The 25,255-nt window shown below is 40.6% G+C and overlaps 1 protein-coding gene across 3 annotated transcripts in view; it reads left to right on the forward strand.

The window, feature by feature from the left end:
- TPST1 (tyrosylprotein sulfotransferase 1) overlaps positions 1-25,255 on the forward strand; it is a 146,020-nt gene that overhangs the window by 13,323 nt on the left and 107,442 nt on the right. For all 3 annotated transcript variants that reach the window (XM_050783582.1, XM_050783584.1, XM_050783583.1), the window contains exon 2: positions 18,103-19,048. In XM_050783582.1, the coding sequence (XP_050639539.1) occupies positions 18,204-19,048 (845 nt within the window). In that variant the 5' untranslated portion in view covers positions 18,103-18,203. The remainder of the gene's footprint in view (positions 1-18,102; positions 19,049-25,255) is intronic.

A 25,255-nucleotide genomic window follows, 5' to 3' on the forward strand; every position in this document is an offset into this window, starting at 1 on the left:
TACATCCCAAGAACTCACAACTAATTACACTTATAGAATCTAATTACAGCCATAATTACCTTATTGGCAATCTAAAATTCATTAATTCATTCAGAAGTCTCTAGTTTCAGGGAGCTCACAGTCTACTGGAAAAACAAAGTAACCATGTAGTGTGAGACATGATATGATAGGGTATGTACGAGGGCACTAGGAAGTACACCTGTGTCGTATGTGGTAGAGAGCTGTCAGGAAAGCTGTGCAGGAGACATGGCATTAAAGTGGTGGAATGTTGAAGGATGAGTGAGAGTCATCAGGCAGAGAGACATGCAAAAGCTGCAGTGCATGTGGAGGCTCAAACAAGGAAGGGATGCTTCAGTTGGATGACGGTGGCACTGAGTGAGTGTGTGGGGAGTGTGGGGGTGGTGGGTGGTGAAACAGGCTGGGGAGCAGACAAGGGCTGGGTCAGGAAGGGCCTTGTACTAACATTATGATGAGGATTTTTAATTTTTTTTGGAAAAAGTAGAAAGTTGTGGAAGAGTTTTAAGCAAGGGAACATCGTAAGTATATTTGCATTTTTGAAAGATGGTTCCTGGCTGGGAGCGGTGGCTCACACCTGTAATCCCGATGTTTTGGGAGGCCGAGGCGGGTGGATCACCTGAGGTTGGGAATTTGAGACCAGACTGGCCAACATGGTGAAGCCCTGTCACTACTAAAAAATACAAAAATTAGCCGGGCGTGGTGACACATGCCTGTAATCCCAGCTACTTGAGAGGCTGAGGCAGGAGAATTGCTTGAACCTGGGAGGTGGATGTTGTAGTGAGCCGAGATTGTGCCACTGTACTGCAACCTGGGCAATAGAGTGAGACTCCATCTTAAAAAAAAAAAAAGAAAGATAATTCCTGAGACAAGACAAGTTAGTGATTGAACTAATTGAAGGAAGTCAGAACTCAGACCATTTAGGAGGCTATAGAGTTCATATGAGAAAGGAAGAGGGTGAGGATTAAACTGATTTTTTTTTTTTTTCCTAATTATCAGCAGGGAAAAAATGGAGGGAAATCAAGTAAAGGGAGATGAAAGAGGAAGAATTGACAGGACTTTACCAGTTACTGATGGAGAGGTTAAGGGAGAAACTACATAAAAGTTCCCTGGTTTTGAGCTTGATAATCAGAGAGAAAGTGGTTCATTGACCAATGGAGGAAAGGGAAGAGTAGAAGAGATTTACTAGGGAAGGTAGGTTCCATTCAGTGTTTGTTGAATGTGACATGCCGGTGAACATCCAGATAGAGTTGTCCCTTAGCCTTTAAATGATCAAGTCTGAGATAGGGATAGAAGTCTTGGTTGCAAATCGATTTGAGTCATTACAGTGTGAGTGGGAGCTGACTGCAGATGAAGCAGGGTAAGTGTAGGAGTGTGAGTGAGGGAATGCAGTGCTGTAAATTAATCTTTGGTCACCGCTTTGTGATGTTGCTTTTGAAACATAAGTTTGAATACAGAGTTGACTTTTTAAAATCTGGGCTTTTCTATTTTGTGTCATTGATTACTGTTAGTGTTCTAACAGTTAATATCTGTAGGACTCTTTCTTTCCAAAGACTTGGAAAAACTGTTTTTCCTCTCTGCTATGAATTTTGTAATCATTTTGTTGATTGCAGAATATCTTGTTGAGGCAGTGATTGAAATTGCAAAGTTTTTTTCTTCGCTCCCAGATTACTTTCTTTCTGTTTATTCATAGTTCCTTGTTTCATTTTTGATGTTTATTTGTTGACTGTTTGCTTTATTTCAGATGACTTTGTAGGTATTTTAAGGAGATTTAAGAAAGGTTTCACTAGTTGCCTGTTCGTCTATAAATTCCTTGCTTAGGCCGGGTGTGGTGGCTCATGCCTGTAAATCCTGCACTTTGGGAGGCTGAGGCGGGCTAATCACGAGGTCAGGAGATCGAGATCATCCTGGCTAACACGGTGAAACCCTGTCTCTACTAAAAATACAAAAAATTAACCGGGTGTGGTGGTGGGCGCCTATAGTCCCAGCTACTTGGGAGGCTGAGGCAGGAGAATGGCGTGAAACCAGGAGGCGGAACTTGCAGCGAGCCGAGATCCTGCCACTGCACTCCAGCCTAGGTGACAGAGCAAGTCTCAAAAAAAAAAAAAAAAAAAAAATTCCTTGCTTTGTATTTTATCTGTTCATGTACCTGCTGCATATTAAATGATGAATGGGTTTTAATTTTTGCTTTAAAGGAACTTAAGTAGTCTGGTGAGGTAAACTAACCACACAATACAGTGGTGTGTGTGCAAACTGATGTGTTTTTAACCAAGCACTTTGAGGTTACAGAAGAGGGAACAATTGATTTTTGTGCGGAAAAGATGGAAAAAGGCAGTCAGGGACAGGTTGACTGAGGAGATATGTGTAAAAGAGAGAAAGCGGCATGGTCCTGGAGGTGGTACCATGAGCAGAGGCCGGGTGTGGAGGGGCCTGATGTCAATGGGGAATGGTTCTCAGGGGGTCAGGCTGCATGGGAGGAGTGCTGGGAGGTGAAGGCAAAGGTGGAGGATGAGCAGGAGACAGTGAAGGAAGGGTGTCCTGGGCCCCTGTTCTTTAAAAGCCCCTTCACATGTTTCCACGTGATTGCCCCAGCAGCGCTGTGAGAGAGAACTTGCAGGTGTCCCTTTTTCTTTTGCATTTTGTCCCCAGTCTGTCTTCTTCCTTTCGTAATTTCTACTCTAATTACTTGTGAAGAAGGGTTTGATTATCATTATCTCTATTTTATGGATGAGAGAACTGATGCTCAGTGATTTATCTAGTGCCATGTGACTCAGAAAAAAACTGATTCCAGACTAGAGCCCAGGTCTTCTGACTCTAATACACCAGGCTTCTTTTACATTAATTCAGTGCCATCTTCTCTTCTACTTTTTCTATTCAGTTACTTTTCATTCTAAAGGTTATGAGGGGCTGGGTGTGGTGGTTCATGTTTGTAATTCCAGCACTTTGAGAGGCTGAGGTAGGAGGATCACTTGAGGCCAGAGGTTCGAGACCAGCCTGGGTATCGTAAGGAGGCTCTGTCTCTACAAAAAAGAAAGAAAGAAACAAACAAAAAATTAGCCAGGCATGGTTGCATGCCCCTGTAGTCCTAGCTACTTAGGAGGCTGAGATGGGAGGATCACTTGAGCCCAGGAGTTGGAGGCTGCAGTGAGCTATGTGCCATTGCACTCTAGCCTGGGTGACAGAGTGAGACCCTGTCTCAAAAAAAAAAAAAAAAAAAAGTTACAAGGTTGATAGAAAAATGGCAAAACCTTGAGTTACCAAATAAGAGTATAAAATTTGAACAAATTTGCTTTCTTTGTTCCTCATGGTGGGTGCTCTAAACGGATTGTAAACATGAGCTTGATGAATCTAGAAGAGAAATAGTTTAGCTAACAATGACTTTCTGATTTATAGGTCTGAGAAGTTTGGAACTTGGTAACTTAAATTTTTTATTTTGTTTTGTTTCATTTTAACTCTTTATTATGAAAAATTTCAAACATATCCAAAATAGAGACAGCTATATGAGCCCTCAAGTACCCATCACCCAACTTCAACAATAAGCCCATAGCAGTCTAATTTCATATATACCCTCCACACATGTTTGGTCTCAGATATTTCTGAAGTAAAACCGAGACGTCATTTCATTTAACTTGAACCTTCACAGATGTTATGCTTTAGTTTAACCTGTGCTCCTATCTCCATTTGTGTTCTAGGCATTAGGTCCAGTTCTTGGTATGGTTTTTTTGAAGTTTACTGCTCCTTTAAGAAGTGAGTGTCAGCTGACTTTCAAAGATTGTCAGTTGTGTGTACCATATTCTTCTTGCCATTTGCTACTCGTTAGTGGGTCTAGTGCCAGCCCCTAACGTGCAGCTAGGAAAAGATGTTCCCATGTTGGTGCTCTGACCATGAGCTGACATAAGAATGGATCTTGCAACAATGGTTTCATTTAGGTCAGATTTGAAGTTTCTACTGCATGGCAAAGCTGTCATTCAAAATCTGTCTCTGTGCATTTATTCATTGGCAAGTTCAAGCATGCGATAAAATTATTTTTCCTTTTGCTAACAGGCTAGAAGTAAATGGAGAAACCAGATACAGACTGGACTTTAGTCAGCAGGCACAGTGGTATTGGCTGTTGCTGTTTGCCACGTTGGTTGGCATCATGAATGGGCATGAGAGGCAAGGAACTAGTGATTAACAAAGGAAAGACAGTTTTTAGGGGTGTTGTTACATTCCTGTAATTTATCTTTTGCTAGAATATGTTCCCAGCATCTCTTTGGACCTAGAATATGGCCATGTTCCTGATTATAACAGCAGGGAGTGGTGAACGTGCTCTCGAGTGTGTGTACCTGGGCCTATGTGTGTGCACTGGGTGTTGGGCATGGCCTTGCTGGCTACTGACCTCTGTATCTCTACTTTTGTTGACTGATCCTGTTTTTGGTTAGCAATCTTACTTTATAAAATTTGCAAATATGTAAGTAGAGAAATGTAATGTCAGCACTCTCTTCTCTAAGGCATTATTTCTGGGAGTCTATTTCATTTGGCCTGCTGGGAAAGAGCAGTTCTATTAATAGTGATTCCTCAGATATGTATATAGCAGTGTTTCAGTGCTTTTTCTTTCCCCTGGCGATAAAACTAAGCCTGAACATTCTGGTATTCTTTTTTTTTTTTTTGAGATGGAGTTTCACTCTTGTTGCCCAGGCTGGGGTGCAGTGGTGCGATCTTGGCTCACCACAACCTCCACCTCCTGGGTTCAAGCAATTCTCAAGCCTCAGCTTCCTGAGTAGCTGGGATTACAAGCATGTGCCCCCATGCCTGGCTAATTTTGTATTTTTAGTAGAGACGGGGTTTCGCCATGTTGGCCAGGCTGATCTCGAACTCCTGACCTCAGGTGATCCGTCCCCACCTCGGCCTCCCAAAGTGCTGGGATTACAGGCGTGAGCCACCGCACCTGGCCCATTCTGGTATTCTTTTTAGATCAGCCTTAGCTCTGTAAATGTCCTAGTTGAGAAAATGTTGATCTGCTTGTCTGAAAATACAGCAAAGTGGAGTTTAAAAGTAATGGAAAGAGGGCCGGGCACAGTGGCTCATGCCTGTAATCCCAGTGCTTTGGGAGGCTGAGGCGGGTGGATCACCTGAGATCAGGAGTTCAAGGCAAGCCTGGGCAACGTGGTGAAACCTCATCTCTACTAAAAATACAAAAATCAACTGGGTGCAGTGGCACATGCCTGTAATCCCAGCTACTGGGGAGGCTGAGGCAGGAGAATCACTTGAACCCAGAAAGCGGAGTTTGCAGTGAGCCAAGATTGTGCCATTGCACTCCAGCCTGGGTGACAGAAAGAGACTCAGTCTCAATAAATAGATAAATAAATAGAAATAAAAGTAACGTATCGAGGCTGTGTGTGTATGTGTGTGTGTGTGCATGCACATGCACACATGCATGTAAACACACATGCACACAGTGTTTTAGTATATAAGGATAATGGTCAGGCTAGCTTTTACTGTACTTCTTAAATCAAAGGACTACCTGTTTTAGAATTTGAGAAGAATTAGTATGAAGGTGTGAGTGGAGCCTCAAACACTATAGTGTCTCTTATCTAGAAAAAGGTACTTCCCAGTTAGGTTAGGTACCTGTTTTTTGTAGGCTCAGTATACACTGTGAGCTGGTGCTCTGCTAAGTATGCTCTGGTAGAGGACGGGACATAGACAAAGTCTCTGGGCTTCAGGCATGCAACATCTTTTGGAGTAAAATAAATATGGCACAATGAATAGTGACCTTTGAAGAATAGGTAAGATTTAGAGAAGTCATGAGGAGAATGTGCTACTTGGGCCTCAGTTTGTACATCTATAAAATGAGAGCATTATACGTAGATGATATAAAGACCCCTCTTAGGACTGATTCTGGAAGTTAAGAAACCTCCAGAAAGAGAAAATTAGGCTTCACAAGCTTAGTGAAAAATAATGAGAATGTTTTTGGAGAAGCCAAAATCCCTTTCTTTTCCCTTTTTAGTATCCCTCACAAGGCCTTTGATCATTTACTTGTATTCAGATATCTTGAAGGACTATGGAACATACCCTCCCACTATTAATTAACATACATTTAGCTAATGCCTTTTAATGTTTAAAATACAGCAGAAATTAAAACTTGAAGAAAATCACTCAAATTTGTGTCAGTTGACAACTAACAAGTATGCTTGAGTATATGGCAAGGTGTTCTTTGCCCTAAATTATCCCTTAGTAAAGAGGGAGTTGCTTTCATTTGAGTCCTTATGAAACCTCTGAAGGTGAGGGGTGCCTTCTCAATTGCTTTACTTTGAACAACAAACTACTGTTTTGGGATGATAAGCTATTATCATCAATTAGTGCTACTTTTTGGATGCCTGTAGGGATCTCCTGACAGGAGCAGTGGAAAAAGAGGCAGAGAAATTTAACATAGTTTGCTGTTGAATGCCTTAAAATAAGCCTTTTTTTTTTTTTTAGATGGAGTCTCATTCTGTCGCCCAGGCTGGAGTGCAGTGGTGCAATCTCAGCTCCTGCAACCTCTGCCTCCTGGGTTCAAGCAGTTATCTGCCTCAGCCTCCCGAGTAGCTGGGATTACAGGAACCCACCACTATGCCTGGCTAATTTTTGTATTTTTAGTAGAGATGGGGTTTCACCATCTTGGCCGGGCTGGTCTTGAACTCCTGACCTTGTGATCCACCCGCCTCAGCCTCCCAGAGTGCTGGGATTACAGGCGTGAGCCACTGCGCCCAGCCCAAAATAAGACTTTAAGTGACCATTTGGAAAACAAATATCAGGCTTTGAGCAGAGGAATGGAACAATCTTTTTAATTAATTAAGTTAGTGTTTAGAGCTGGGGTTTGGCTCTGTTGCTCAGACTGGAGGGCAGTGGTGCAATCATGGCTCACTGCAGTGTCAACCTCCTGGATATCAGCAATCTTCCCACCTCAGCTTCCCCAGTCCTTTTGTTTTATTAAAAAAAAGAACCCCTCTGGCTGCTGAGTTGAGAATAGACTCTAGTGGGCAGCGGTAGAAGTAAGGATACCTGTCAGTAATCTTGGCGCAAGATGCTAGTAGTGGTAGTGGATGTGTTGAGAAGTAACTGATTCTTGAAAGTAGAGCCAACAGAATTTTTTTTTTTTTTTTTTTTTTTTTTGGTCAGATTTGTATGTTGGGTATGAGAAAGAGATGAATCAAATGTTTATTAAATCCTTTATAATCAAGCACACTTCACCCTCCTTTACCTAACAATTCCTCCTCTAAAATTTAGTTTAAGAAAACAATCATGTGTGTAAAGATGTTTGTAAATATAAGAATAGTTATCATAGTAATATATCACAGTAATGAAAATTTTAAAACATGCAAATAATAATAGAGAATCAGCCAAATAAATGCAGGTAAATCCTTTCAGTAGAGTATTATGCAGTCATTAAAATGATCTATAAGTATGTTTTTGGACAAGGAAATGCATTACGAGTATATTTCCAGGTTTAGTTTTTGTATGTATTTTGCTGGGAATTTCAGGTTTCTTCTTTTGTTTTTCAAAATTAGTTTTCAATACTGGGGGTGTTTTAATGGGAAGTCGTTAGAGGGTATCAGAAACTATTGATTGCTGCTTTAGTAATGTAGAAGCCTTTCATGTTAACTTTTGATTGGTGAATATTTTGTATCTCTACTTTTAAAAGTAGTTATCTTGTTTTCCTACAGTTGAATTGTTGCTAAGGAAATTTTATTTTCTTGTGCTCTTTCAGGGAATCAACTAAGGCAATATTTGAAAGAAGTTGAATCATTTATTACCTGTTGCATTCTGACATGTATCAGAAATTGGCAAGTTAAGTGTAATTTAAAATAGTACAAAATATTTATTTTTCCTCATGTATCATATATGTAACCCCCTAAATAAATGGAGTATACTAGAAGAATCATTCCTGTATAACTGTCGGTATAAATGGTTGAAATGAAATCAACCATATTGAATTCATAAGCTTATTGGATCCATAAGAACACTTCTCTTTCATTCACTGAATGAGTTTGGTTTGCTTTGTTCAGATTTTAAATGAATTTTTATTTAAGTGTTCATAAGATGGAAAATACAAGACTGTTTTTCTAGGATCATTTCTCTGTAAGTTGTTTGCTTCATATGTTTCTGTCACCATTGAATCTATTGTCTGTTCAATCAGAAACATTAATTGGAAGAATGAGGATCACAAACTCCTGTTTTTGGTCCTCTCCTGCCATCTGTCTTCCTCCTTCCCCCATGTTTCCCCTCAAATCTCTTCTGATTAAAAAAAAACATTTTTGAAATTACTACATAATAAAATAGAATTTTTTGTGCACAGTTCTGTGACTTTTGATACATATATTGAGTCATGTAGCAGTCACAATACAGAATAGTTCCATCATCTCAGTTATATCCCTTTATAGTCACACAGTTCCCTGGCATCCACTGATCTATAGTTTTGTCTTTTTGAGGATGTTTTATGAAAAGAATAATTTTGAGACTGGCTTCTTTTTTTTTTTTTTTTTTTTTTTGAGACAGAGTCTTGCTCTGTCGCCCAGGCTGGAGTGCAGTGGCATAATCTCAGCTCACTGTAAGCTCTTCTTCCCGGGTTCATGCCATTCTCCTGCATCAGCCTCCCAAGTAGCTGGGACTGCAGGCGCCCACCACCATGCCTGGCTAATTTTTTTGTATTTTTAGTAGAGACGGGGTTTCACCGTGTTAGCCAGGATGGTCTTGATCTCCTGACCTCGTGATCTGCCTGCCTCGGCCTCCCAAAGTGCTGGGATTACAGGCGTGAGCCACCGCGCCTGGCTGAGACTGGCTTCTTTCACACAGCATAATGCCTTTGAGATTCATCCAAGTTGTTGCACATATCAAGAGTTTGTTCCGTTTTATTGCTGAATACTATTCCAGCAGTGAAAATGTCACACTTTGTCCAAATTAACTCATGGGATAATTTCTAGATTTTGGTGATTATGACTAGAGCTGCTATAAACATTTATGTACAGGTTTTAGGTGAATAGGATTTCATTTACTAGGATAAATACTCAGGAATGCCATTGTTGTATGGTAAGTATATATTTACATTTATTGGAGTCTGCGAAACTCTTTTTCACAGTAGATATATCTATCATTGGGCATTCCCAGTAGCAAAATGTGGCAGTTCCAGTTGCTTTTTATCCTCATCAGCATGGGTCAGTATATTTTAGCCATTCTAGTAAGTGTTTAGTGGTTTTTTAAAACAGTATTATTGAGATAAAATCCACATACCATAAAATTCCGTACTGTCCAGGTTTAGAATATTTTATCACTTCAAAAAGAATACCCATGCTCATTACTAGTCACTCCTTGGGAGGCCAAGGTGGGCGGATCACGAGGTCAAGAGATCGAGACCATCCTGGCCAACATTGTGAAACCCCATCTCTACTAAAAAATACAAAAATTAGCTGGGCATGGTGGCACACATCTGTAGTCCCAGCTGCTCGGGAGGCTGAAGCAGGACAATTGCTTGAATCTGGGAGGCGGAAGTTGCAGTGAGCCGAGATTGCGCCACTGCACTCCAGCCTGGGTGACAGTGCGACACTCTGTCTCAAACAAACAAACAAAAAACCTAGTCACTCCTCATCTTCCCCCACCCTCCAGCTCCAGGCAACTATTAATTTTACTGTCTACAGATTTGCCTATTCTGGACATTTCATGTAAATGGGATCATATAGTAAGTAGTCTTTCATGAGTGACTGCTATCATTAGCTGGCCACCTCGCCCAGCTAATTTTTTTTTTTTTTTGTATTTTTAGTAGAGACAGGATTTCACTGTGTTAGCCCAGATGGTCTCGATCTTCTGACCTTGTGATCTGCCTATCTCAGCCTCCCAAAGTGCTGGAATTACAGGCGTGAGCCACTGCACCTGGCCCTCACTTAACAGCTTTAAGTGATAGAAGTGGATGCAAGGTTTATCCATGTTGTAGCGTGTATTTGTTCGTTTTTGTGGCTGAATAATACTGTATTTTGTGGATATAACACATTTTGTTTATCCATTTATCAGTTCATGGACATTTTGGTTGTTTCTACTTTTTGGCTATGACTAACAATGCTGTAAACATAGGTGTACAAATTCTTATGTGGAGATGTGTTTCAGTACTCTTGGGTAGAATTTCTTGATCACATGGTAACTATTTTTTTTATTTATTTTGTTTCTTATTAAATTTTTTTTTTTTTTTGAGACAGGGACTCACTCTGTTCCCCAGGCTGGAGATCTGGTGTGATTATGGCTCACTGTAGCCTGCACCTCCTGGGCTCAAGTAATCCTCCCACCTCAGCCTCCTGAGTAGCTGGGACCACAGGCACGTACCACCATGCCTGGTTAATTTTTAAGTTATTTTTTGTAGAGATGAGGTCTCATACTGTGTTGCCCATGCTTGTCTCACACTCCTGGGCTCAAGTGATTCTCCCACCTCAGCAGTAACTCTGTGTTTAGCCTTTTGAGGAAAACTGTCAGTGTGTTTTCTAAAGTGGTTGCACCATTTTATAATCCCTTCAGCAGTGTATGAGGGTTCTAATTTAACCACATTTTATCAACATTTGTTACTGCCCACGTTGTCATCTAGTGGGTTTCACGTGGTATCTCATTGTGATTTTGATTTGTATTTTCCTAGACTGATGATGTGGAGCGTCTTTTCCTGTGCTTATTGACCATTTGCATATATTCTTTGGGGAAATACGTATTCTGATTCTTTGCCCATTTTTAAATTGTTATCTTTTTATTGTTGAATTGTAATAGTTCTTTATGTGTTCTGGACACAAATCCCTTATCAGGCATATAATTGGCAGATATTTTCTCCCATTTTTTGGTTTGTCTTTGACTTTCTTGGTGGTGTCCTTTGAAGCACAAAATTTTTTAATTTTGATGGAGTCCAGTTTGTCCATTTTTGTTGGTGGTGGTTGTACTTTTGGTGTTGTGTCTAGGAAACCACTACTTAACCCAAGGCCATGAAGATTTACACCTTTGTTTTGTTCTAAGAGTTTTATAGTTTTAGCTCATATATTTAGGTCTGATTCATTTTGAATTGATTTTTAAGAACAGTATATGGTAGGTATCCAGCTTCATTCTTTTGCATGTGGATATCCAGTTGCCTGAGCACCATTTGCTGAGAAGACTCTTATTTCCTCACTGAATTGTCTTGGTACCCTTGTCAAAAATCAATTTCCCATAAACATTGTATTTCTGGATAATTCTGTTCTATTCATCTGTGTGTCCATTTTTATGCCAGTACTACATTGTCTTATGATTATAGCATTTGGTTTTGAAATTGGGAAATGAGGGTCCTCCAACTTTGTTCTTTTTTAAGATTGTTTTAGCTAGAATGAGATTTTATAAACATAAATTGGAGAAAGTAACTCCGTGCTTGAAGTAGTCAAATCAGTGATACCTGATTACATCTACCATAAAATTTATATCTCTAACTTGACCCACAAGATTTATGATCTGACCTCTGTCCAGTTTGACCTTTCAACCACTTTTCCTATTGGTCACTGCCTTGCAGCTTCATTGGCCTACTTCCTGCTGCTTCTTTTTTTTTCTGAGACAAGAGTGTCTCTCTCTCACCCAGGAAGGAGTACAGTGGGGTGATCTTGGCTCACTGCAACCTCCGTCTCCCGGATTCAAACAATTCTCCTGCCTCAGCCTCCTGAGTAGCTGGGATTACAGGCATGCACCACCACGGCTGGCTAATTTTTGTATTTTTAGTAGAGACAGAGTTTCACCGTGTCGTCCAGGTTGGTCTCAAACTCTTGACCTCAGGTGATCCACCCGTTTTGGCCTCTCAAAGTGCTGGGATTACAAGCGTGGGCACCGTGCCTGGCCTACTTCCAGCTTCTTGAATGTGTTAAAATGCCTTCCCATTACATGGCTTTTGCATATCCACGTACTTTTTCTTGGAATGCTCTTCTCTTCACTAATTCCTACTCATTGTTCAGGTCTTAGCCTAAATGCCGTTTTAAAAGAAAGACTGTTCTTTTTATATTTATTTATTTATGTATTTATTTATTTATTTATTTATTTTTTGAGACAGAGTCTCGCACTGTCACCCAGGCTGGAGTGCAGTGGCCGGATCTCAGCTCACTGCAAGCTCCGCCTCCCGGGTTTACGCCATTCTCCTGCCTCAGCCTCCCCTGTAGCTGGGACTATAGGCGCCCGCCATCTCGCCCGGCTAGTTTTTTGTATTTTTTAGTAGAGATGGGGTTTCACCATGTTATCCAGGATGGTCTTGATCTCCCGACCTCGTGATCCACCTGTCTCGGCCTCCCAAAGTGCTGAGATTACAGGCTTGAGCCACCGCGCCCGGCCTCTTTTTATTTTTAAAATATTGCTTTATCTTTTCCCAGTTAGAAGAGCAATATAGAAGTCCTTTAGAGCAAGTTTGAAAAATAAAGAAAAGCATGGCTACACACACACACACACACACACACACACACACACACACACGGAAACCATAGGACAAGCATTAAATGTTGTAGTGCCATCAGATGTCAGTTTGTTATTGGTCCTTTGCGTTTTTCGTTTTTTCTGTTTGGAAGCCTGCAGCGTTTTTCATGCTTAGAATTGCCAAGTTGTGTCCAGATTGGGTCTGTTATCATTTGTTTTGCTCAATAGACGTGTAGAGCCTTACATCTATAGTGTCTGTTTACATTCGTGGAAGTTTCTTTCTTTTTTTTTTTTTTCTGATATGGAGTCTCGCTCTGTCGCCCAGGCTGGAGTGCAGTAGCAGGATCTCAGCTCACTGCAAGTTCCGCCTCCTGGGTTCACGCCATTCTCCTGCCTCAGCCTCCCGAGTAGCTGGGACTACAAGCGCCCACCACCACGCCCGGCTAATTTTTTGTATTTTTAGTAGAGACGGAGTTTCACTGTAGCCAGGATAGTCTCGATCTCCTCCTGACCTCATGATTTGCCCGCCTCAGCCTCCCAAAGTGCTGGGACAGGTGTGAGCCTCCACGCCCAACCGAAAGTTTTCTTTTTTTGAATCTGCAATATGGTTTTCTTTTCTTTTTTTTTTTTTTTTTTTAAGATGGAGTCTCGCTGTCACCCAGGCTGGAGTGCAGTGGTCGGATCTCGGCTCACTGCAAGCTCCGCCTCCTGGGTTTACGCCATTCTCCTGCCTCAGCCTCCTGAGTAGCTGGGACCACAGGTGCCCGCCACCTCGCCCGGCTATTTTTTTTTGTATTTTTTAGTAGAGATGGGGTTTCACCGTGTTAGCCAGGATGGTCTTGATCTCCTGACCTTGTGATCCGCCTGTCTCGGCCTTCCAAAGTGCTGGGATTACAGGCTTGAGCCACCGCGCCCGGCCTGGTTTTACTTTCTTTAACCAAAATGTTATTGTATAATAGGATGACTCTTCTCTGTTTTCTACATTATTCTCTTTTGCTGTTGTTTCCTTTTCTTTCTACTTGGCTCCTTTTAAATTGAATATTAGGATAACATCTTAAGTGTGTCTTCTATTATAATGGATACAATGTTGTGCATAGACATTTTAATGCTATATTGCCACCAATTGTCTTAATACTTTTTTCTTTGCAGTTTTTTAAGCTGATATTTTAATCTCAACCTAGTCTTTGTGATTCTTTGTTGAAGCTTTATATAGTGCCTGGCGCAAAACTATGTGCTCAAACATATATTGAATGAATGATTAAATCATACACATGAATAAACAAGAACCAGTTCTTAGTTGTTGTATTCTACTGAGACTGTGGAAGTGTTTCTCTAGTAATGAATTCCTTTTTTAAAAAAAAGCTTTATTGAAGTGTAATTTATATATATAGTATGTGAACCTCCAAAATCTGAGACAGGTATCAGTTAATTTAGAAAGTTTATTTTGCCAAGGTTGGGGAACACGCCTGTGACACAGCCTCAGGAAGTCCTGACGACATGTGCCCAAGGTGGTTGAGACGCAGCTTGGTTTTATACATTTTAGGGAGACATGAGACATCAATCAGTATATGTAAGAAGTACATTGGTTCCGTTTGGAAAGGTGGGACAGCTGGAAGCAAAGGCAGGAAGACTTGAAGTGGGGAAGGGGCTTCCAGGTCACTGATAGGTGAGAGACGCACAGTTGCATGTTTTTAAGTTTCTGATTAGCCTTTCCAAAGGAGGCAATCAGATATGCATCTATCTCAGTGAGCAGAGGGATGACTTTGAATAGAATGAGAGGCAGGTTTGCCATAAGCAGTCCCCAGCTTGACTTTTCCCTTTAGCTTAGTGATTTGGGGGCCCCAATATTTATTTTCCTTTCACAAGTATGAGGGTGTAATTCAATAATTTTTTAGTAGATTTTATAGGGTTGTACAACTATGACAGCAGTTCAGTTTTAGAACAGTTCAGTCACTGCAAAAAGTTCCTTCATGTAAGCTTGCACTTAAATCCCTGCTTTTTCACTCTGCTGTCTCTATAAATTTGCCTCGTCATTTAAATGTATGCTGATGTTGCTCTCATATATATGTGTATATGTATATACACACACACTTTTAGGATTGTTTATGTCTATCTAAAGTATATATAGTATAAAGTATATGTACTTTATTTAAGTATATATACTTAAAGTGTGCACACACTTTATAATTGTTTTCATTTTTAAGCATGGCTTTCTAGGAGTTGCCTTCCTGTCTGCATAGCTTAGTGATCAGTGGTCACCCAGTGCTTGGATAGTGGTTGCCTCAGACATCTTGAGCCAGTAAGGTGTTCGTCCTCTGCCAGTAGACCTCTGTGGGTAGGGAGCACATACAAAGTTTAGGCTGTTTTCGGATCTGCCCTGTCTTTTACTTTCCACCCAGTCCTTTCATGTCTCCTCTGTGCCTGCATGCCACTTCAGGGTTGGCCAACAAATGTGCCCCACCTGGACTGCAACCTTCGCCTTCTAGAGCTAGTCACCCTCTCACTCACCTCCCACCTGCTCCATCTCTTACTCACAATGCAGGTGGGCATGTGTATTCTTACCCACTCCAAACCGAGCAAACTCCCTTCCACCCCAGCAGCAAAACTGTCAGTCCTAATGTTTTGCCTTGCCCTGCTCTGCCTTGCAGAACCTCTGTACCTACTGAATGGGTAGATGAGGTGGGAGTAACCTTACACAGACTCTCATTGTTCTTACCTACCTTTTAGCAGTTTTTCAAGCATAAATGCTTCTCAGGTTGTTGTATTCTTCTGGTGGATTTCCAGAGCACTGAAAGGGTTGTTTTGCCCATTTCACCCAGCTTTATCATTGGTTTTTGGGGAGAGGAATTAACTACCTTCTCACTAGGCTGTACCTGGAAGTCTTCCCTCTCAGAATGTATTTTTTAGTGTAGTTAGTCATTTCCCCAGGTATATTTAGGGTTCTCCAGAAAAACAAACCGAACCCCTGTGTTAGGGTTTTATAGAAAAACAACCAGTAGTCAGGGCAAGGCAAACTATTAGCACTGGCTGCTTTGCTAGTGGGCTGGAAGGGATCTCACTGAATTTAGAGTGGTAGATAACACTCATGCCTACTGTGTATATGGGGAGGGGTCGGGGGTAGAGAGAGAAAGAGACTGATTTTTAAGGGATTCATTTATGTGATTGTGGGGCTTTGAAGTCTGAAATTCATAGGGCAGTTGGGCAGAGATGAGTTGATGTTGCAGTCTTGTTCCCAGAGCAAATTGAGGGTCAGGCTGCTATTTCTTGTGGCCCGATAACGAGATGCAGATGAACTGGGGAGAAAGAGAGTTTTTATTTCTGTAACCGGTTACAGGGAGGCCTGGAAATTATCACCAGACCAACTTAAAATTACAAAGTTTTTCTGAGCTTATGTACCTTCTAACCTATATGTCTGCATGTAAGTGTGCATTCATCTAAAGATGTAAGTGATTAACTTATTTTAATCTGTAACTAAAGTCTGAGTCCTGAAGTGCATTTTCTGGAGCCTCAGTAAGTTTACTTAATCTAAATGGGTCTAGGTGCTGGGGTGATTACCCTTATCTTGTCTCCTGCTAAATCACGGAGATTTGGGGTGTTCCTTCAGACCTCCAATAAACTTGTTTGTGGAGGCCTGGGGAGTTTCTTCAGACCCCCAATAAAACTTGTTTAATCCTAAATGGGTCCTGTTAAGAATTCCTTCGTTATTTTGTCATGCTTTAAGGCCCAGGAAAGGCCTAGGCAAAACTCTTGGTGGGCTTTTGTTACGTTCCAGCCATTGTATAACAGCACTGGCTTTTTTTTTTTTTTTTTTAGCTTTTAATATTGAACTGAACCACTCAGTCAGTACTGAAACAGTTGTTATGGAGGCCTGCGTTAGTGACCTGGCCTGCCACAGGCTTGACTCCAGATTCTGCTGGGTAGCAGGCTGGACACACAGGCAGGGTTTCCATGATGTAGTTCTTTTCCAGGAAACCTCAGTCTTTGCTCTTAAAACCTTTACCTGTTAGACGAGGCCTTCCTGTGTTACGGAGGGTAATCCACTTTACTAGAAATCTGTTGATTTAAGTGTTAATCACATCTAAAATATACCTTCACAGCCATATCTCGACTGGTGTTTGACCAAACAACTGGGCACCAAAGCCTAGCCAAGTTGACACATAAAATTAACTGCCACACTTGCCTTCTGAGGATTCAGGGTAAATTATTTTGGTATAGATGTAGTCTGGTTGCTGTCTGTTTCCCACGGTGTACCCTTGTTCTAGCTAAACTAGCAGCTCCAGCTGTTTCATATACATGCTTCTGCTTTTGCACATCCATGCCTTTGGTGGTAGTGTACCTGCAGCTTAGAGCGCTTCCTGTGTCCAGATCTTACCTGTCCTTCTGAGGATTAGATCACAGATATTTATACATACAATTCTTTTTGCAGCCTATACAACAGCTCTCCTAAACTTCTTCCTGTCACCTAATTATGCTATGTTCTGTCTTGCCATTGTGCTTTTGCACACAAGTTCCTTTGGTTTAGAATATCCCTCCCTTCTCTTTTCTTTTCTTTTTTAAAGAGGCGGGGTCTCAGTATGTTGCCTGGGCTGGTCTCGAACTCTTGAGCTCAGACGATCCTCCCATCTCGGTCTCCCAAAGAGCTGTGATTACAGGTGTAAGCTGCTGCACCTGGTCCTTTACCTGCACCTGGTCCTTTACCTGATCCTACTTTCTGTAAAACTTTTACAGCTTCCTCAGGTCAATTACATGCTCCTTTTCATTATGCTCCCATTGTCCCTTTGCATAGTTCCACTGAGGCACTCATCACATTTTATTGTTATTGTTTACATATCTGTCAAAAGACTTTGTTTTCCAAGAGCAGAGGTTACTCTACTGTTTTCCTTTTCAAAGTTGGTCCTCAGTCGAGCCTGAGTATCTGGTCTGTAGTACCTAAATAAATTGTGGGATAATAAACTGAATCTCTGTTGAAGATTTGGAAGTTGTTTCATGTTTCTTCTATAATTTCTCATTGTTAGAATGTGGAGCTAATAACTGCTTGGAGATGAGGCAAGTCTGAATAGCAGAGATCAGCCTTGAGTTGGACTCCAGACATTCTTGGGCTTATTAAATATTTGGTTGACTCACTGATAGAAATAGTTTTATTTATTTTCCATTCTTTACCAGGTACATAGCTTCAGAATTACTGCATTAACAAAAGCTGTTTCCGATTATAGACATTGATTTATTTTCACTCAAATTTGTCTATACTGTATATACTGAGTAAAACAAATTTTGCTCAAATTTGTTTTAAGAATATCAGAGGATCCTTTGGGAGGCCAAGGTGGGTGGATCATGAGGTCAGGAGATTGAGACCATCCTGGCTAACACAGTGAAACCCCGTCTCTACTAAAAATACAAAAAATTAGCCGGGCATGGTAGCGGGTGCCTGTAGTCCCAGCTACTCGGGAGGCTGAGGCAGGAGAATGGCGTGAACCCGGGAGGTGGAGCTTGCAGTGAGCCAAGACCGCGCCACTGCACTCCAGCCTGGGCGACTGAGCGAGACTCCGTCTCAAAAAAAAAAAAAAGAATATCAGAGAATCCAAGACTGTTTCAGCTTTTTTCTACCTAAAATGCAGTGGTGATAACTGGTGACTGATTTGTAAGCAATCTCAATGTAATGATAAAATAACGTTTTCCTTTCTCTACTAGACGTTGGTTATCTTTCTGAAGTAGACTCTCCATGGCCTGAACATTTTCCGAAAATCATTTTGAGCAAAATATCTGTTTAATAACAAGATAACCACATCAAGATGGTTGGAAAGCTGAAGCAGAACTTACTATTGGCATGTCTGGTGATTAGTTCTGTGACTGTGTTTTACTTGGGCCAGCATGCCATGGAATGCCATCACCGGATAGAGGAACGTAGCCAGCCAGTCAAATTGGAGAGCACAAGGACCACTGTGAGAACTGGCCTGGACCTCAAAGCCAACAAAACCTTTGCCTATCACAAAGATATGCCTTTAATATTTATTGGAGGTGTGCCTCGGAGTGGAACCACACTCATGAGGGCCATGCTGGATGCACATCCTGACATTCGCTGTGGAGAGGAAACCAGGGTCATTCCCCGAATCCTGGCCCTGAAGCAGATGTGGTCACGGTCAAGTAAAGAGAAGATCCGCCTGGATGAGGCTGGTGTTACTGATGAAGTGCTGGATTCTGCCATGCAAGCCTTCTTACTAGAAATCATTGTTAAGCATGGGGAGCCAGCCCCTTATTTATGTAATAAAGATCCTTTTGCCCTGAAATCTTTAACTTACCTTGCTAGGTTATTCCCCAATGCCAAATTTCTCCTGATGGTCCGAGATGGCCGGGCATCAGTACATTCGATGATTTCTCGAAAAGTTACTATAGCTGGATTTGACCTGAACAGCTATAGGGACTGTTTGACCAAGTGGAATCGTGCTATAGAGACCATGTATAACCAGTGTATGGAGGTTGGTTATAAAAAGTGCATGTTGGTTCACTATGAACAACTTGTCTTACATCCTGAACGATGGATGAGAACACTCTTAAAGTTCCTTCAGATTCCATGGAACCATTCGGTATTGCACCATGAAGAGATGATTGGGAAAGCTGGGGGAGTGTCTCTGTCAAAGTGAGTAGAAGACACGTTTTTTATTTTGACTCTATATTTAGCTAATTATATGTATGTATGTATGTGTTTTATGTATATATGTGTGTATGTACCTGTGTGTGTATATATAGAAACTGAAGACCTTTTCTGGAACAGATACAGATTCACTGATGAGGTTTCTTTTTTTGTTAATTCTCTACTAGTTTATTATGGATTTTCACTTATTTATACTTCATTTTTTCATTTATATATTGTGGCCCTCTTATTTGTTTGATGGATACAAACCCAACTTACAGGCGGTGAAAAGCCTTCTTCAAGGCCTCAGACCTTAATGTTCATCATTCAGTTTTAGTGGCTTCTGATTTCTAATTTCTAGATATTGTTGTTAATGAGGATAGTCGGCTTTTTTGTGGATAAAGGTTAAAATCAGGAAGTGCGTATATCATGTTAATGAGCACATAGTGAATTATAAGCATTTTGAAATTTTTAGTGGTAGAGAAAAATAAAAGCATCATCTAATCTAATCTCTTCATTTTATGGACAAGTAGACTGAGTCACAGTAAGATTAAAACAATTTGTTCAGATTTAGATGACAAGACCAGAATTCGAATATGTGTGCCCTGGTCTCCATGAGGTCGTGCTTTTCTCCATGGCATTTTACTACGTGTCGTGCTTCCTTTGTCATCTGAAGGATATAACCTCTCTTATTTTTTACAAAAGGCTAGAGGATCTCCAAAATTTGGAAGCCTAATCCATACAAGAAGTTCCTTGGATTCAAAACTTCTCAAATGATGATTTTTAGCGTTTTGCTGCTTTTCTTATGAAGTGACAACTGGTATACCCTCCCACCTGTCTTGATGACTTATATACCTGGAATGAGGATATAAAAATGGAAACTACTATTAAATTCAGGTGGCATCTCTTCATGAAGAAAAGTTGGCTATAACTGTATTTTTGTTTTTTTTCATTTATCAAAGTAATATATAACCCCTGTAAAAAAGAAAAAACAGTATACTTTCCTTGTGTGCCCTTCTTACTTTCACCAAGGAATATCTCCTTAATTTTTTTTTTTGCTGTATAGAACTTGTATAGTAAATAGATTTCTTATGTAGATAATCTCAAAGGAACAGCTGCCTGCCTATACCGAGCTTTCAATTATTGATTATAAGTTATGACATACCATCACTGTAGTGGCTCTAGGTTGTTTTTATTGATTCAAAGAAAATTTCAGCTCTGGCTACTCTGATTGCAGTTTATTATTATTTCCAGATAATAGACTATAATTGATTTTTAATCACCTGCATTAAGTATTTCAGTCTTTGTGCTTGTATGTTGGCCCAGCACGGATGCCACCTACATTTACTAATATAAAAGGAGCTGTTAGACCACCAGCCTCTTTAGTAGGGATTAAAGAGATATGCTTAGGTTAAATTTTGGTGCCAATCAGGTAGAGAACATCTTGTGTATATACTTGCTATATTTAAGGTAAGCATAAAGGCCAAGAAAATTCATAGAAATTATATTATGAATTAATGAATTTTAGAAAGCAAAGAGACCTTACTTAGCATTTCAGTATGTGGAATGGAGGCCCTCGAAGGCTCTATGTTTTGTCAAAAATTAACGTGTCACAGTCATGAGTAGAAGCTACTAATGCTTATTCCAAGATTTTTGCATTTGGGGTCTTTCTAGTTTGGGGCTATTACAGATAAAAGTTGCTGAGAACATTCTTGTACATTACTTTTGGTGGATATAGCATTCATTTCTTTTAGGTATATACCAATGAATAGAATTGCTGGATGACAAGGGGTGTGTGTGTGTGTGTGTGTGTGTGTGTGTGTGTGTGTGTGTTTGATACTAAGAGTTTTCCAAAGTGTCTCTATCATTCATGTATGGCTGTACTGTAGATAAACATGTTCTAGTTGCCTCACATCTTTACCAACACTTGGTATTTTAGTATTTTCTGGTAGGCTACAATTGTTTTTTAAAACTTAAAAGCAAAATAATATTTGAACCCGTTTTTGAAAGAAAATCTTACCCAGAATTCCAATATAAAACAAGAACTGCTTTGGTTAAGGTGAGTCTAAACTAGACCATATTTCCTTTTTTTTTTTTTCTGAGACGGAGTTTCGCTGTGTCATCCAGGCTGGAGTGCAGTGGCACGATCTCTGCTCACTGCAACCTCCATCTCCCAGGTTCAAGTGACCCTTCCATCTCAGCCTCCCGAGTAACTGGGATTACAGGTGCGCACCACTGTGCCCAGCTATTTTTTTTTTTTTTTTTTTAGTTTTGGTAGAGCCCACACTGGTCTCAAACCCCTGAGTTCAGGCAATCCATGTACCTCAGCCTCCCAGAGTACTGGGGTTACAGGCGTGAGCCACTATACCTAACCAGCCATACTTCTTTTTTTAAGATTGAATCCCTACTTTCAAAAACTGCTTATTGGGGAATAAGGCAGAAACATACAAAATTATTACATAGTACCAAGTTGTAAATAGCCCATGTTCAATATAATGAAGAATTTATCACCCAGAGTCAGTCATCCTGTGTGCTTTTCTTTTTATTTAAACATTTTTATTCTGGGAAAATTGTTTAAAATAAATATTTTAATACTTAGTATTACGTAGTATTACAATACTTAAATATTTAGGTAGCCTTCAAGGTTTGAAGATGTCACCAGATGGCCTAGGGACACTTATAGAAGTTGTTGAAAATAGAGATATCAGCAGGCTTTCACAGTTCTATCTCTTGTGTTGTTAACTATGAAAGTTAACCTTTACTTTGCTTAGAAATTTCCAATTATTTACTGTCGGGGTGGCATCTCTTGCTTCTCTGGGCAGTTCCAGTTACAGAAAAGTCAGAGGCTCCTGCTCAAATATCTTGAAAAGAAAGTAGAAGTAAAGTTTGAGGCTATTTACGTTGCCCTTTTCTCATGGTTTGTGGATTTTTTTGTGGAATTTTAGTTGTCTCCATCAGGGAAGTTTTGGGAAGTTATAAAAGTGTACAGTTACTTCTGTTATTAAACTCATTATGATACCATGAAATTACCTGGAACAAATAAAAATCAAGTTTGCTAGGTCAAAAGAGCAAAACCAGAAAAGCAGATTAATGTAACAGTGATGTTTAGACAACAAGTATAGGAATCACAACTACAATTCAGAGACGAGTTCTTATCTACACTTAGAGCAGAAAGAGAATATAGTAACTATTAAACACAAATAAATTAGAATGAAAAAGATAATAGTAGTGATAAGTACAAGAGAACAATAAGAACATTAAAACTGAACATTAAAACCTACAGCTTCTAATAAGTAAAGCAGACAAAAAAAACCTCTAAATTAGATCAAAAGCAAAGAAAGACTAAATAAATGAGTGAAAATAATGCAAAAGGTTTTTGGAAATGGAGATATTTTGAGGAAGTAGGAAGAATAATTAGTAATTTATTAAATTTATAACACAGTTTCTTTTTACTATCCAAAGTGAAATTTAGTTTTGTTAAAGAAAAAATTATTCAGTGATACTTGCTAAGGCATGAGGCGGTGTTTATTTAGCACCATTGCAGGAGATACAGGGACCACTGCAATCGGGTCTTGCAGTGGGGGATAGAGATTGGACTTAACTCTGAATACAGCATGGGCAAGTGGGAATTTATAGCCAGGGAGCAAGGTGAGGGCCAGTGGATGGAAAATTACTATGAGGAAACATCAGGGGTCAGGGGCATTCTGGCTAAATTTACCTGATAGGATTCTCATTGAAGACAGGCCAGGGTGATCAGACATCACCTGGGGAGTGGTGGAGGATGAGAAACCTGAGAGTGATTAGTTATCAAGGGTAGGAGGTTCTTGCTAAACTGCCTTAGCAGGGTTCTTTGCTAAAACTGGAATTTTTTTTTTTTTTTTTTTTTTGAGACGGAGTCTTTCTCTGTCTCCCAGGCTGGAGTGCAATGGCGCAATTTCGGCTCACTGCAAGTTCCACTCTCCGGGTTCACACCATTCTCCCGCCTCAGCCTCCTGAGTAGCTGGGACTATAGGCGCCCACCACCATGCCTGGCTAATTTTTTGTATTTTTAGTAGAGATGGGGTTTCACCGTGTTAGCTAGGATGGTCTCAATCTCTTGACCTCGTGATCCGCCTGCCTCGGCCTCCCAAAGTGCTGGGATTACAGGCATGAGCCACCGCACCCAGCCTAAAACTGGATTTTATAAAGAAGTGCACTGATGGTCCTAGGAGAAGGTTCAGGAGCCTGACTGAAGTTTGGTCACACAAAGAATCTTTGTCAGTTTGGAAACTTAAAATTCTTACATCTTATGGGATTAACAGAAAACTCAATAGCCACTTGAAATTCTTGTGAAATTTAAGGATAACAAGAATATTTTGAGCAAGTGAAGAAAATGACAGACTATTCACAAAGATTATGAGCATTAATAGCATGGAAAATTAATAGCAGGCAAGTTAGGATCATTTGAGCTCTACTAGCTCAGTCTGAAATATCCCAGAAGAATTTTATAAATATTACATGTAGTGTTTTTTTTTTCTTTCATGAAACTATCAGAGAACAAGTCTGTTTATTTGTGAAAACTTCTCCTTTGTGAAGGCACTGCCTAAGGATGCTATTGGGGTTGTATCTTTTTTTTTTTTTTTCTTTGGAGATAGGGTCTTGCTCTGTCACCCAGGCTGGAGTACAGTGGCAAGATTATGGCTCACTGTAGCCTTGAACTTCTGGGCTCAAACGATCTTCCCACCTTAGCTTCCTGTTAGTAGCTGGGACTACAGGTGCATGCCATCATGCCTGGCTAATTTTTTTTTTTTTTTTTTTTTTGGTAGAGATAGGGTCTCACTATGTTACCCAGGCTGGACTCGATCTCCTGGCCTCAAGCAGTCTTCCTGCCTTGGCCTCCCAAAGTGCTGGGATTACCGCTGTGAGCTGCCGTGCCCAGCCTCCTTTTACAAGTTATATTGAAGACAGAAGTGACTGAGACATCTTAGCTGGAGAGGAGGAATTGAATAAACAAGGGATACAAGCGACAGTAAAGTGGGCTGTGAAAGGAAATCAGAGAGCTGATGAAACACTGCATTTCAAAGTGTGTCAGTGAAAGATTGAGAAGAAGCAGAACCAGAACATGAATTAATAAGGCAACATTTGTACTTTTCTTGGAGAATATAGCAATTGGTAGCAAAAATTAGAAGTTGGATATCAGATCATTTATTAGTTTGATTAGATTTCTCTACAAATAATGGAGATCCAAAATAACAAAGATTTCCAAATAATGGCTGTTATGTAGAAGAAGGCAGACCTGGGCTGCTTGGTCAGCTCTGCAGTCATCTGGCATCTAGGCTGCTTCCAGCTTTTGTCTCCATCATTCCCAGGATCCAAGTTGGAGCGCCAGTCATTTCATCTACATTCTAAGCAGCACAGCGGGGGTGGATGTGTGTGAAACAAATGGCGTTTAGTATTTTTTGAGGATATTTCTTAGAAGCTTCCAGCTAGTACTTCTTGCTTTTCACTGGCCACCACACCCAGCTAATTTTGTGTGTGTGTGTGTGTGTTTTTAGTAGAGACGGGGTTTCACCGTGTTAGGCAGGATGGCCTTGATCTCCTGACCTCATGATCCACCCACCTGGGCCTCCCAAAGGGCTGGAATTACAGGCGTGAGCCACTGTGCCTGGCCAATATGTGTATTGTTTTTAAATGTTCTGTTAGTTGCTGGTGTATACAATTGTAAATGACTTGTATATCTATATCCTGCAGCTTTCCTAATGTTCTGTGGTTTTGCCTAAGCTAGGACTTCTAATAGTAATAAGCAACCTTGGTTTAAAACAGTTGTTGTTGCTGGGTGCTCACGCCTGTAATCCCAGCACTTTTTGAGGCCGAGTTGGGCGGATCACGAAGTCAGGAGATCGAGACCATCCTGGCTAACACGGTGAAACTCCGTCTCTACTAAAAATACAAAAAATTATCCAGGCGTAGTGGCGGGCGCCTGTAGTCCCAGCTACTTGGGAGGCTGAGGCAGGAGAATGGCATGAATCCGGGAGGCGGAACTTGCAGTGAGTGGAGATCACACCACTGCACTCCAGCCTGGGTGACAGAGCGAGACAACGTCTCAAAAAAAAAAAAAAAAAAAAAAGTTCTTCTTAAGTGGGGGCAGTTTGTTCCCCAGGGGACATTTGGCAATGTCTGGAGACTTTTTGGTTTTCACATTTGGGGAAGTGGAGGTGATACTGCTGGCCTTAA

Source organism: Macaca thibetana, chromosome 3, assembly GCF_024542745.1.
Source record: "Macaca thibetana thibetana isolate TM-01 chromosome 3, ASM2454274v1, whole genome shotgun sequence".
NCBI lineage: Eukaryota > Metazoa > Chordata > Mammalia > Primates > Cercopithecidae > Macaca > Macaca thibetana.